Source organism: Equus quagga, chromosome 18 (genome assembly GCF_021613505.1).
Source record: "Equus quagga isolate Etosha38 chromosome 18, UCLA_HA_Equagga_1.0, whole genome shotgun sequence".
NCBI classification, from domain to species: domain Eukaryota; kingdom Metazoa; phylum Chordata; class Mammalia; order Perissodactyla; family Equidae; genus Equus; species Equus quagga.
In genome coordinates this window covers 33,403,340-33,416,668 of record NC_060284.1, presented here as the reverse complement: position 1 = coordinate 33,416,668, position 13,329 = coordinate 33,403,340, and the positions used below count along the sequence as shown (strand labels likewise).

Sequence of the window (13,329 nt, the reverse complement as noted above, 5' to 3'; positions counted from 1 at the left end):
TATGTGGCGCATGACTGTATTTAGTTAGTTAGAATTTAATTAATTTTGTTATATATATAGCATGTCGAGAAATTAAAAAATAAATACATAAATTTAAGATATAGTTCTCTTCCTCAAGGGGCTTACAAATCTTCTTTGGGAAACAAAGCTTAAAACATAAAAAAATTAGAAAACAAGACAGTATAACGCCACATAAAATAACGTTCTACAGATGCTCTAGCACTTTCAGGAAAGGTAAATATTGCAAAGTAAATAATCAGATCCACTTGTTGAAAACTGGAATGACACGATGGAGCTGTGTTTTAAGAAAACAGATCTGATGATGACTCAGTGGGATAGAATGATTTGTGGAAGAGGTAACAAGAGGTTGGAAAACTAGTTAGTTGTTTTTTTTTTTCTGCTTTTTCTCTCCAAATCCCCCCAGTACATAGATGTATATTTTAGTTGTGGGTCCTTCTAGTTGTGGCATGTGGGACGCCACCTCAGCGTGGCCTGATGAGTGGTACCATGTCCATGCCCAGGATCCAAACCAGTGAATCCCTGGGCTGCCGAAGTGTAGCGCATGAACTTAACCACTTGGCCATGAGGCCGGCCCCCTAGTTAGTTGGCTTTGTAGACAAGACTTAGTCCTAGAATAGAGTGATAACTGTGGAAATAGAAAGGATATGGTATGCCAAAGTACAGACAAAAAAATCTACATCATAATTTCTGATGGAATATTGAGAATGAAAGGAGCAGATCCAAAAATGGATTCCTGGATTCCAACATGACTGAATATGTAGTATTGTAAGACACAGGGAAGTAGGAAGGGGAATTTTGTTTAGGGGAGAGAAAGGCCAATGAAGTGGTTAAGTTCGATTTAATCTTAGGGTGCTGTCAATAGCCTGCCGGAAATATTAAACTGTTAGAGAGAAAAGAGATTAGTATACAGTAAAAAATAAATCAGGGAAGGGTAATTATATTTAGACAGGATGAGTAAAATCATTTTATGGGAAAGTAAAGACAATTAGTAAAGAATTAGACTCAATTTTAAGAAAGACAAAGGCCAGAAAAGAAGTTCACAGAAGTGTGGTCTTCTCAGTCAAGCAGAAGTTCAATGGCTCACAGTGAAAATGGAGTAGAGATCTGCTTAAGACTAGTAGCATAAATATTTCTTTATTACAGCAAAAACACTTTATGTTGAAAAGGAGAATGTTTTAGAAAAAAATAAAATGTCACTAGTACAAAATGTCACAAAAAAAGTTACTAATAGCTTCTTATGTGCTTGGAAGGTATAAAAGCTAAGAAATAAGAACCTCAAAAAGGGCAAACATTCTTTCTTGAGGTACAATCTACTTAACGGAGTTTTAAAGCTAACAGTTACCAAGTAATTACTACGAATTAAGCGTTGTGTAAATGCTTTAGGTGTCTTAACTCATTTAAATCTAACAGTAAGTTCTTGTGCTAGGTACTATTACTATCTCCATTTACAGATGAGGAAACTGGGCATTGGAGAGTTTAACTACTCCAAAGTTATACAGCTAGTCAGTATAACCTGGGGAGTCTGATTCTAAAGCCTAACTCTTACCACAATAACAAAGATTCACAAAATACATTACACTAATTACTAAAATAAGGCAACATATTTTAAGGGTCAAGTAAGAGGTACAGTAGATAAATAGAGTGCATGTCCAGAGTACAAAGAAATTGCTGTGAAAACCAATAGTTAAGGAAGTCTTTGTGGAAGATGTAAGAATTGAATTGGCCCTTAAAGATGAGTTAGATGGACAAAGAAATAACAGGGAGTTGAAAAGGAGGCATGCTAAGTGGGAAACTACATGGACCAGGAATACAGATGATAAACCAAATTTCCTGAATAAAAATCTAAGAAAATATTACAAACAAGATGGATTAAATTGATAGTTAAATATTTAGTTCCTGTATCCCATCTTACAACTACTCTAACTACATAATATTTTACTATAAGTTCTCCTTGTAGGATTAAACAAATATGCAGCAAAAAATATTTCCATTTAGATGAAAGTACTATATTTACACCAAGTCTCATTTGGGGCCCAAATAAATTATCTCATTTAATCCTCAGAAAAGCCTATGAATTAGGCAATAGTATTCACATTTTATAGAGGTAGAAATTGGGACACAGAGAGGTTCAGTTACTTGCCAGAGATCAATCAACGAGTAAGTGGCAGAGCCATAATTTGAATCCCAGAAGTCGAACTCTGAGTAGTAATCTTATTTCTGTAAGGAAGACATCATCTAACCCCATGCAACCCCTGCCCCGCAAAAGCTTAACTATCCCTTATACTTGCTTACCTTGAAGACCTGCATATTTAAGAGACGACCAGTTTGGTATGTTATAACACCCTCCACCATCTTCTTGTTCTTCTGATTCACATCGATAAAGGACCTGATTTAGCTCAGCCAAAGTTAATTTAGAGGCAATACTAAGAATTAGAAAATAAAGAGAACTGGTTAAATATATTGAAATTTCACTTGCACTCCATAAAAATAAAAAAGAAAATCTGAAGGATAATCATAAAATGTCTCAGTAATGTACATTTTAGGAACTCAGCATTATAACATACATCACAAACAATATATATTATAAATAATAATTTAAGGATAAAACATGTTAAAAATTCAATTAGAAGCAACATTTCTTTCAAGCCAAGGAAACAATCAAGTGCCAAATTTTGCTAATTAGAAGTATGCTGGAAAAATCTTTTGGTGCTATATTCTTTATCTTATAAATTTGTGTTTTCAATCTTTCTAGTTCAGACTTAGTTTTCTTCCTCCTTTATATTCTCCTTTGTGGGACATCAAGAACTTTTTCTGCTAATTATCTTAAACTCAAAATACTTATCAAAGGACCAGTAAAGGGATAATCAAAAGTCACAGTTAACCACTTTAGAAATTACGTAGTACTCTGCTTTTGTATTTCTCTCCTTTTCCCTTCTCTCCTCTCCTAAAGTTGCATTGCCCTTCAGCTTGGTTATTCAAGGGGCCAGAATCGTCTTTGATAAAGATGCTTCTTGCTAATGGTCAGAAGGAAGTCTCTAACTATCATGGCTTTGACTTTCCTTTGTTCAGTTAGCAGTCAGACTGTATAATCGACCACGCCTGAATACAACTGAAACCCTACTTCCTCGCACTTCCAGCTGCTCAGGTAATTTCATTTTACATAACTGAATACATTTCCTCTTGAATACTATGTGAACACATATCCTTTTGAATGTACTTCCTTCTTTTTCTTTTAGTTCTGTCTCAACTTAGAAAATCGCTGTCAGCTGTTTCGTTCCCTCCGTCTCTGCTAGCCTCCGCCCTCTCTGCTGGGGCTGACCCTACCTCTGCAGTATGTGAGTCAAGTCTGAGTCAAATCTATTAGCAGCCTCAGTACCAACTCCATTCGAGGGCAATATTCTTCAGCATGTAGCCTGTGAACTTCTTGCATAGGAATTACCTGGAGAGCTTATTAAAACGGATTTCTTGGCCTTGCCCCAAAATAACGTGAATAGGTCTGAGGAGGAGTGTGCATTTTATAAGCCTTCCGTAGAAACACAAAACTGCTTTGTCACAGATTTTTTAGACTGCAACTACTTTACTAAGTGTAGTTTGAATTAAGAGTTAATATCCTTAATGATAAAGTGCCAATAAAACAACAAAACTGAACACAACAGAAAAATGAGCTAATATGTAAAATACTTCACTGAATAAATACAAATGCTGATCAAAAAAATTAGCTTAATTTTTAAAATAAATTAAAATGGGATGTAATTTTAAAGTATTTTCTATTTACCAACTTGATTGGTAATAGTTAACACTTATTGATCACTTACTACGTGTCAAACACTGTTCTATGTGTTTTACATAAGTATTTCTCCTAACTCTGTAAGAGAGGCACTATAATTATATTAGGTAACTTGCCCAAGGTCTTACTTAGGGCTAATACAGTCTGAAATTGGATTCAAACCCAGTTAGTCAGGTAGCATAATCTGATTATATTCTATGCTCTTAAACATCATATTAAATAATACATACTCAGTATTGGTAGGGATATGGGATAATGGACTCTTACATAGAACCGAAAATATTAATTAATATAATCTTTCTGGAGGAGATTTCGTAGTATTAAAAGCCTGAAACATATGAATATAGTCTAACCGAGAAATTCCATTTCTGGAAATTTATCCTAGCCCTCATGACAGCAAACATAGATTGGGCACTTATTATGTGTGTCATTGTGTTAAGTGCTTTATATGCATTATCCTATTTAATCCTTACAAAATCTAAGACATAGGCATTATTATAAGCCCCACTTTCCAGATGAGGAAACTGAAATGAAGAAAGTCTCAATAACTTGTCCAAGATCATACTAACAGTGGTGAAGCTGGAGTTAAACCAGCCCTACACTTCAAAACCTACACTCTTTGGTACTATGTGGTACGACCTAGTAAGGGAATGATTAGTAAGGGAATAACTAAGGATGGTATGACCTAGTAAGGGAATGATTAGTAAGGGAATAACTAAGGATTTATGCAAAGATGAATGTAGAAAGACATACCTAATGGGGAATAATTGGAAGCAATCTTGACATCCAAAAAATGGAGATTGATTAAATAAATTATAGTATAGCGACATATTAGAATAATACTTTGGCATTAAAAAAAATGATGTGGTAAGGAGTATGATGTATACAACTTAGTCTCAAATAGTCCAGAAAAATTTGTGTGTATGTATAGATAGAGAAGTATGTATATGTGTGAGTGTGTACGTCTGCATGTACATATCTATAACTATATATAAAGAGTGCATGAGTGTGAGACAGCGTGCATGCAAGCACACATACAAATGATAAAGTAATAGGGCAAAATGTTAACAATAGCTGATGCTGACGCTGCTGGTCCTGGGACTACCCTTTGAGTAGCAAGAATATGGAAGACCCTTAAAACTGATTACATCAGGCTTGTGGTAATTTATCAGTTATTAAAGTGGCAAACCTCCATAAAATAAGGCATACTTACGAAGCAAAAGGAATTTTCAATATAGGATCTGCGTTGTCAACAGCAAGGCTCCCAGATTTAAAGTGAGGACTGAATTGTGTCAGATGATTTCGAAGAATTCCAACAGCAACTTGTGCATGTGGATCAAGACTAACTCTGAAAACATTAATTAAAAAATGGTTAATTTTTAGGAGTAATTGATTCAAAATTAACGCTATATATAAACTATTTTATATATAAGCAAAGTGAACAGTTTGAACTCTAACATACCTGAATATAATAACACTTCCTGGAGTCAAGTTTTCAAACTCTATTTCTTGAACAAATTCATTGGGTCCTTTTGTGACAATTCCAGCATGTTTAACAATTTTACTTTCATTAAGCTTAAAAACAATTACAGAAAACCATTCAACAAATAATTCTAATGTCCTTAAAATGTTAAACACAGTAGTAAAACGAGAGTCCCAAATACCTGAATATGTTCTCTAATTTCTACTGTGATATTTGGCATTCCATTGATTGAGTTTTCATCCTTCTTATAAGGTATTGTATGTCTCTCAATAGTTCTAGCTTCAAGAACTACTTCTTCAATTTTGCCTAGAAATACAAAAAAATTTTTAACAAAATTTCATATTAAACCACCTGGAATTAGGAATTGCTAAAAGCATTTTAAATCATCTAATTTAAAGTTGAACATGAACTATCAGTTAATTAAAAAAATACAAAACAATCTGAAAGTAGATGATTCTACCCAAGATGCACTTTTCACACAATTCTTTTTTTTTAATAAAAAATCACAACTTAATTAACAAACCTTTATTTGAAAAGAGATCTTATCAAATAATAATCACTTAGCTCTGGGGAACAATATACAACCTACTTAATTTTGAGCAGAGAGAAAGTAAATCACTTGAAAGGCTTACATTTTTAAAAAATGGAATATTTCAGAAATACAAAAAGTAGGAAAAAACTTAAAACACCCAGATCCTACTACTTAGCTTGAGAAAACATTGCAAATCCAACTGAACCCCGTGTACCCTTTCTTCCCCTTCAGAGGTAATCACTACCTGCAGTTTGGTGTTCATTGATCTTGTGCATTTTTACTAAATATGAATGTTTCCCTGAACAACTTGTATTATTTTCCATATTTTCCAAGTTTTATTAAAGTAGATTCAAGTTATATATATAAATATCTATGTATACATTTCAGTAACTTGTTTTTCATTGGACAACACTGTGTTTTTTTGATTTGTTCACATTGCTACATTAGCTTTAGCTCATTTATTTCAAATGCCACATAGTACTCCACTGTGTGAATACACCAAAATGCATTCATTCTATTAACATTATCACTAATTTTTCTCTGTTATAAATCATGTTACAATAAATATTCTTGTGCATGTCCCTAATGGAAATGCATGAGGATTTTTCAGATATATTCCTGGGAGTGGCACTGCTGGGTCAAAGAATATATTAAACTTCAACTTTTATTATTTAAATAATTTAAGCTTTAAGCCATTAATCTGATAATACAGGACTTTTTGATCTAGAAATTCTACTTCTGGAAATATACACTAAGGAAATTGTTCAGAAGAAAAAAAATTATTCCTAGCGTATATTCAAATCTTAAAAAGAACACTACTAAACATTCTAAAGAATATTAAAAATGGAATACTAACATAAAATATGAAACATTGAAGATAATGAAAATCACAATTTTGTTGACTCACAAAATGGAAATGTTTTAAGAATGATCAGTGATCAAAACAAAACCTGAGATAATACTGTGCAAACTGACTGCAGCCACACAAAACTATACATGTACATTAGCAACAATCAAATAAGATCACTGAATATAAATTTGTGAACAGTTAAAAAAACTAACGAACATTTAACCCTAAAGCTATTCATGTTGATAATTTTTAAAAAGTAGAGTTATGCATATTTAGCAACTAGCAACCAAAATAGAATATGATGATTTTTATGGGACTCTTCATTTACTCAATTAATCAAAGACTTGGACAGCTGCTATATACACAGGAGCATGTCATGTTACGTTATGGTATATTATATATAATAATAAGTGAGGAAATAAAATACACACATCTAGAAAAAAATCAAGCAATGATAAAGATATACCTCAGGGATGTATTTTATAATTAATGGCTAAAGGAGTGATACAGAGAGACTATAATTGCTATAGAGATCACTGATTACTTAGAGAAGTTCTGGAAGGAAGTGGAACTTTAGTCCTTGAAAGACATAAAGAATTCATATATAGGTGGAAATAAGACTACTTAGAGATCAGTGAAAATATCTATTTGGCTGAAATAGTGGAGTGATAGAGGACTAGGAAGGTAGATGAGGATGGATTATGAAGAGTCTTAAATATTAAATTATTTTCCATTTTGGTTTAGACATGTGTGTACTTTTGTGCATACACATACACAAACACACACAAATGTACAGGTATATACATATACATAAACACATGAATATACATATATATTTTCCAGGGAATAAAAGAAATACACGTTCATTTTATACAAATTAGGAAATAAGGGAATAAGATGAAACCAAAACTACTTCACAACTCAAAAAATGTTAACATTTGAAAGTACTTCTGTCCAGATTTTGTTCCATGTAGTAAAAATATGTTACCAAAAATATCTAATTCTTTTTCTCAACTACATCCACACTTGCAATGTGTTATAATATATGATATACAACAACAATTTAATATAATAGTATAATTTAATATAACAATCTAATATAATCACAGTAACATTTTTAGATAGCATTACCAGGGATGTACATATGAGGCACTTCCTTGCTGTAAAATGACGTCTTGGGATTCCTGAAAGCAGTTCTCGACACAGACACAACAGACTGATGGATGCTAGGTGAGTGCCTTGTTACTGCCACTATATCTTGATCAACCTGATCCACATACACCTGACAAACAGAAAGAGAAAACGCATTAGCGCTCAAACTGGAAAGACGTACTCTGAAAATGAACCTTAAGAAAGAAACAGAAAATTTAGTTTCTTGCCTGAATGAAACCCTTGGCCCCAAGCTCTTGATGAAGTTTATTGATAGCACGCCTGGCTGCAATAATTCCGCTTTGGAAATTGACTTCACCTGTATTTGATGGCAATGCTTCAGGATTCCACTTAGTATAAAATCGTTCTTCAGAAACCACTGAAATCTGAACAAAGTTAAAACTTAGCCATGTTACATTTTATGACAATGAGAAATTTCAGTAAAAATGCTCAAAGTTGTTGGCCACGTGGATTTTAAAAACAACACATAAACAAACCTGATGAGGCACTAATTCATCATAGCCTTTAGTACTTCCACTAGCACAAGATGCCATAGAAACAATCGTGGAACTCGGGAGAGCATCATATGCTGACCTATGCTAGAAAACAATAAAAAACCAAAAAGTTCATTTTCTTTCAAATGCAAAGTTACATCCTATTGCATAGTGAAGTAAAAGGATAATTACATGAATACATTCTATAAGATATATTAATTTGCTTTAAAACAAATAAAACATTCTAAAAACTTTGTACCACAATCACACATAAATTTAAGCTACTATTTTGAAGTATGTGGATATTATTGCCACTAAATATCAAAACATTTAGCAAAATAAGTCAATACAAGAAACAGATTAGATGCTTACCACAATAGGACACTCATTATCATGGGTGATATCCATAAACAGGGCATGTGCAATAGCTGGCATTAAAGGTCTCAAACAGGGCTGAACAAAGGACCCAACAGGCTCTCCTCCATATCGGTAAACTAATCTGCCCTCCTCATGGCTATCAGCTGCACTCATTGCCTCTGCAAAGCATTACAGAACACTTTAAAAATCTTCATTACTAATATTCAAGAAGAAGTTAGACTTCTTACCATGACTGACTTTCAAAATAAGTCCACATAAATATTATTAAAAAAACCTGCTTTAAACATTTAAACAAATGTCCATTAGTTTAAGTGACCAAAAAAGTCTTCTCTATAACTTAACTGGAGAAACGGCTCATACAGGTAAAAGGGAACTTATGTTGTTTAGTAGGATGTTGGTTATATAAAATCTATGGGAAAAAATCAAGATTACATCATTCATCCAGGTAGGAGACAAGAAACATATTTGTATATTTTCAACAATAAAATAATGGTTTTGTTCATGAGTCATCAATTCATCCCACTGCTCTTTCAATTTAAAATGTTATTTTACCCCAATGTAGAATGTTTTACTTATAAAAACAGACTGAGTTATATTAGAAAATTTTGTGTAGAATATTTCAAAGAACATTAGCTATGCTGAAAATTATTAAACACTATATTTAAAGCTATTAAATGCCTTTTAATCTACATGAACAAAAACTAAAGTTTTAGATGGGAAATACACTTCAACAAGCCTACCTCTTATTAAGGAACTAATGCCCAGTCTAGTAACAAAGATATTGTCCAGGTCTTCGCTTCCTGTGAACAGTTCAGCTACTACATATAAATTGGGTTGCAATTTCCTAGCGGCATCCAACATGTACTGCAAAAAGCACAGTTGCAAATGTAAGAGAAAGAGAAAAGCAAGGTTGGAGTTGGGGGAAAGAAGAGGAGGCAAGACTAGGCATGGATTTGACATAGGAAAGTACGATGTAGCAAGACAAAATGGCAATCCAAGAAGAATTTCCAAATAAATTTAATTGTGCATGTGTAAGAAAACATAAAACAAACCAATACACACAGGTAACAAGAGAATTTATAGAGAGAATAAAACATTTACAAAGGAAGATTAGATTTTGCAAAGATATAGGGACACAAGGGGGAAAAAAGGAAGAAGAAAAATGTTAGTGTCACATTAAAAAATGTAAACCATAATACTGCAATTCTGCTAGGCTTTCCCCTGTTTTACGTGTTTATTTTTAATACCTCTAATCAGACTATTAATTTCCAGGCAGTTGACTCTAGCCATCATTGATAAATTCCCTGCTGGTGAATCATTTAGCCATTGCAAAGATTAGGTCTGACTGACTAGACTGAAGCCAGCTTTTCCTACAGATTACAATATACTCTTAATCTTTCAGAAATCAGATCAGTTTCAAAATTTTTTTAACATAACGTTTGCACAAAGGTTCATGAAATACTTGAAATTCTATTGGCAAACAAGCAGGACCCTAGAGGATTTCGTACCTTAAAATTAAGCAAATTAAGATTTAATATTATGTTTTGCCATAATGTTATAACAATCTTACAAGTATATATTTTTTGCTGTTGCTAAAGGCACACTTAAAAATAAACCTCTGCCATTTTTTGGAGCTAACACATGTTCTACTACCTTAACTAATGCTTACTAAGTTCTTCTAAATCAAATCAATTTTTCATCACAGACTCAAAACATATACAGTATAATACTGCTTTAAAATTATAGAAATAGGTATTTTTCAGATAAGTACACATTTCCACAGAATACTAAGTTGTCACTAGGAAGCTATCCTTTGATCTTATAAACAGGATCAAAATTATAAGAGTTTACAAAGCTGTATTAAATAGAAGAAAATGCTATAAATGTTGGCATTGCTTACGTTACTGTAAAAACACCAAAGAGAAATAGACAATCTTTATGTTTACACCTACATTTTTGTAAAAATTAATAAAATTGAATCAATGAGGTTAAAACTAGCCTCAATATACTGTATTGTTAGTGTTTTTACATATTATATTATAATTTTACATATTTATTATATTACAAATTATATATTACAAATTTACATTTTACATAAACATTATAATTTTACATATTATAATCACTATAATATGCAACCAGCTATTCAACTTCACAGCAGCTACTAATATACTGAAAGCAACCTAACAAGAATAAGACAAATTAATATTTATATATTAAAATATTAATTCCTTATGTAATATTAAAAAATATATATACATATTTTTCCGAGGAAGATTAGCCCCAAGCTAACATCTGCCAATCCTCCTCTGTTTTTTCTGAGGAAGACTGGCCCCAAGCTAACATCCATGCCCATCTTCCTCTACTTTATATGTGGGACGCCTACCACAGCATGGCTTGCCAAGCGGTGCCATGTCTGCACCTGGGATCTGAACCAGCGAACCCCGGGCCGCCAAAGTGGAACATGCGCACTTAACTGCTGCACCACCGGGCTGGCCCCAATAATATTAAAATATTAATATTTTAATAGTATATATGGCAATATGGTTGTATACATATTATCAGAGATAATATGATTTACTTCCTTAAATTAAAATAAAAACATTAACTCATTGAACATTTTATAGCCTAGTGTTCCAAGACAACTGCATCAAAAGGTTCTGTTACAATTTTGCAAATCAAGCAAAGGTGTTCAATACTACCACCAAATCAATGCTGGTGTCCAACTAGCAAAAGGAAACTGTATTTGCATACTCTATTTCAGGAAAGCTAGGAAAGAATATCAAATTTCTTTTCGTAATATAGATGAATTGTTTTTCTGTACCTCGGCTACATGAATTGGTGTTGAGTGGCAGTTATCAAGACGTACTCCCTGGAAATGAGTTGCAGTTATTTCAGTGTATTTTTTCATGTGCGCCCAGAGGTAAGGACAGTCCTCTGGCTTATTCCCATAGCGTAATTTAACACTGTCTCCCCAGCAGATAAGTTCTCTCCTTAGATAAACGTCTGAACCTGTTAAGAAAGGAGCTTGCTTTCAATGGTTCAAGAAGTACAATGAAAATAATCACTTGAAGGAAACACTGTTGTTTTAAAATCACAATGACTATTTCTACCACAGACCATATCTTGGTTAAAATTATATCTAAAATGGTATGGGATAAAGTTTTAAAAAATTATTAATTTGTATCTCGTATCTATTTTGCTAAAATTCTAGCTTATAGTCTCTTCTAAAAATGTGTGCTTAATGTAAAAAATTCAAGTTCCTTCTTAAAGGAAAACAGTAATAGTAATATCACAGGCCTAAAGCTAGAGTTCTATAAAAATATTTAAAGCTCTACCCCCATGTCACTCCCCATTTTCGGCAATAGGTTACATTAAATCCATGGCATACAGCAGAATGGCTTTTTTTCATTTAGAATGGCTATAAAGGAGATGGCAGATTCTTAAACCTAAAGTTACATTCCTTTTTTAAAAATGAGATTTTAATTTAAATTTATGTCATTCAAACAGACTTCTAATTCTGAAATGTTGAAAAATACAGTGACAGGTCCAGGCAAAATTTTTCCTGGCAATGAAATAGCTGTAGGAAAATAAGATGCTAGGAGTAAGTGAGAGGGAACCTAAAAACAATTAGTTTCTAGTTTAATTGCCTTTCAAATACCTTAATACCCCTCTGGCTAATGAGTGAAAATATCTCTTATGGCAATATAACTGTAATAGCAGTGGTTTCAAATGTCTTTAAAAAATGTAATAGAATACATTTTTGCCCAAATAAAATCTTTTGCAGAAACACAATATAAAATAGATTTATAAAAGCTACTCTGTTTGAGAAGATAAGGGGTAGGCAGGGAAAGGAGAAGATGAATGCCATCCTTTTTATCAACCCCTTCTTTTTTCTCTCAAACTGTATGTACCTCTGGCACCTCTGTGATGAAGTAGCCTAAAAACCACCAGCCTAGTGGGGGAAAAAAAATCACTAACAGTTTATATTTTGAGCTTGTGGTGAACTTTTCTTTCTCTATGCATAGAGAAGTTAACAAAAATGACACACCTGGTTCAGCAAAGTTCCGAAGGGGATCATCTCCCATTACCCATCCATTATGCGCCATCAGAAAACAAGCTTTATTTGGGAGATGAATCATAGATTCTTCTGTGGATGGGGTCATTTCTTCAAATGGGAAAGTAAAATATCTACAGAGATAGAATTAAATATTAAATCCATACAGAGAAACTCAATGGAGAGAATTTGAGTTAGCACTATCAGAATTAAACTTCCTCCCTAAGGAAGAGAATAAGTAAGATTAGTTTGACACTATTTATAGGGAAAAAACTTCAATATAGGTAAAAAATCTTCAGTAGACTTTTTGAATAAATCTAGTAGGAGTTGAGAATGGAGAGTTAGCATTACAGCATATCTGGTTAACATTTTAAATAATAACTTAAAAAATCTCATAAAATTACTAAGAAAATCACTGCAATATTGATGTTACTTTGTAAAGGTTTTTGCTATACTTTCGTTGCCTAATCTATGCTGCACACACAAGTACTTATAAGATAAGGAGCAAAATGCTTGCTCAATTTGATTAACACTGAATTTATTAGTAAGAATGCAGTCCCCCAGAAACCGTAATGTAA

At 32.9% G+C, this 13,329-nt stretch overlaps 1 protein-coding gene across 1 annotated transcript in view; it reads right to left on the bottom strand.

Moving 5' to 3' along the window:
• Window positions 1-13,329, bottom strand: part of AGL (amylo-alpha-1, 6-glucosidase, 4-alpha-glucanotransferase) — a 68,920-nt gene that overhangs the window by 30,892 nt on the left and 24,699 nt on the right. Inside the window, 11 exon segments of the mRNA XM_046645805.1 lie at window positions 2,314-2,444; window positions 5,022-5,156; window positions 5,271-5,383; window positions 5,473-5,597; window positions 7,805-7,955; window positions 8,053-8,208; window positions 8,320-8,421; window positions 8,689-8,852; window positions 9,435-9,558; window positions 11,519-11,706; window positions 12,746-12,885. Of these exon segments, the coding sequence (XP_046501761.1) occupies window positions 2,314-2,444; window positions 5,022-5,156; window positions 5,271-5,383; window positions 5,473-5,597; window positions 7,805-7,955; window positions 8,053-8,208; window positions 8,320-8,421; window positions 8,689-8,852; window positions 9,435-9,558; window positions 11,519-11,706; window positions 12,746-12,885 (1,529 nt within the window).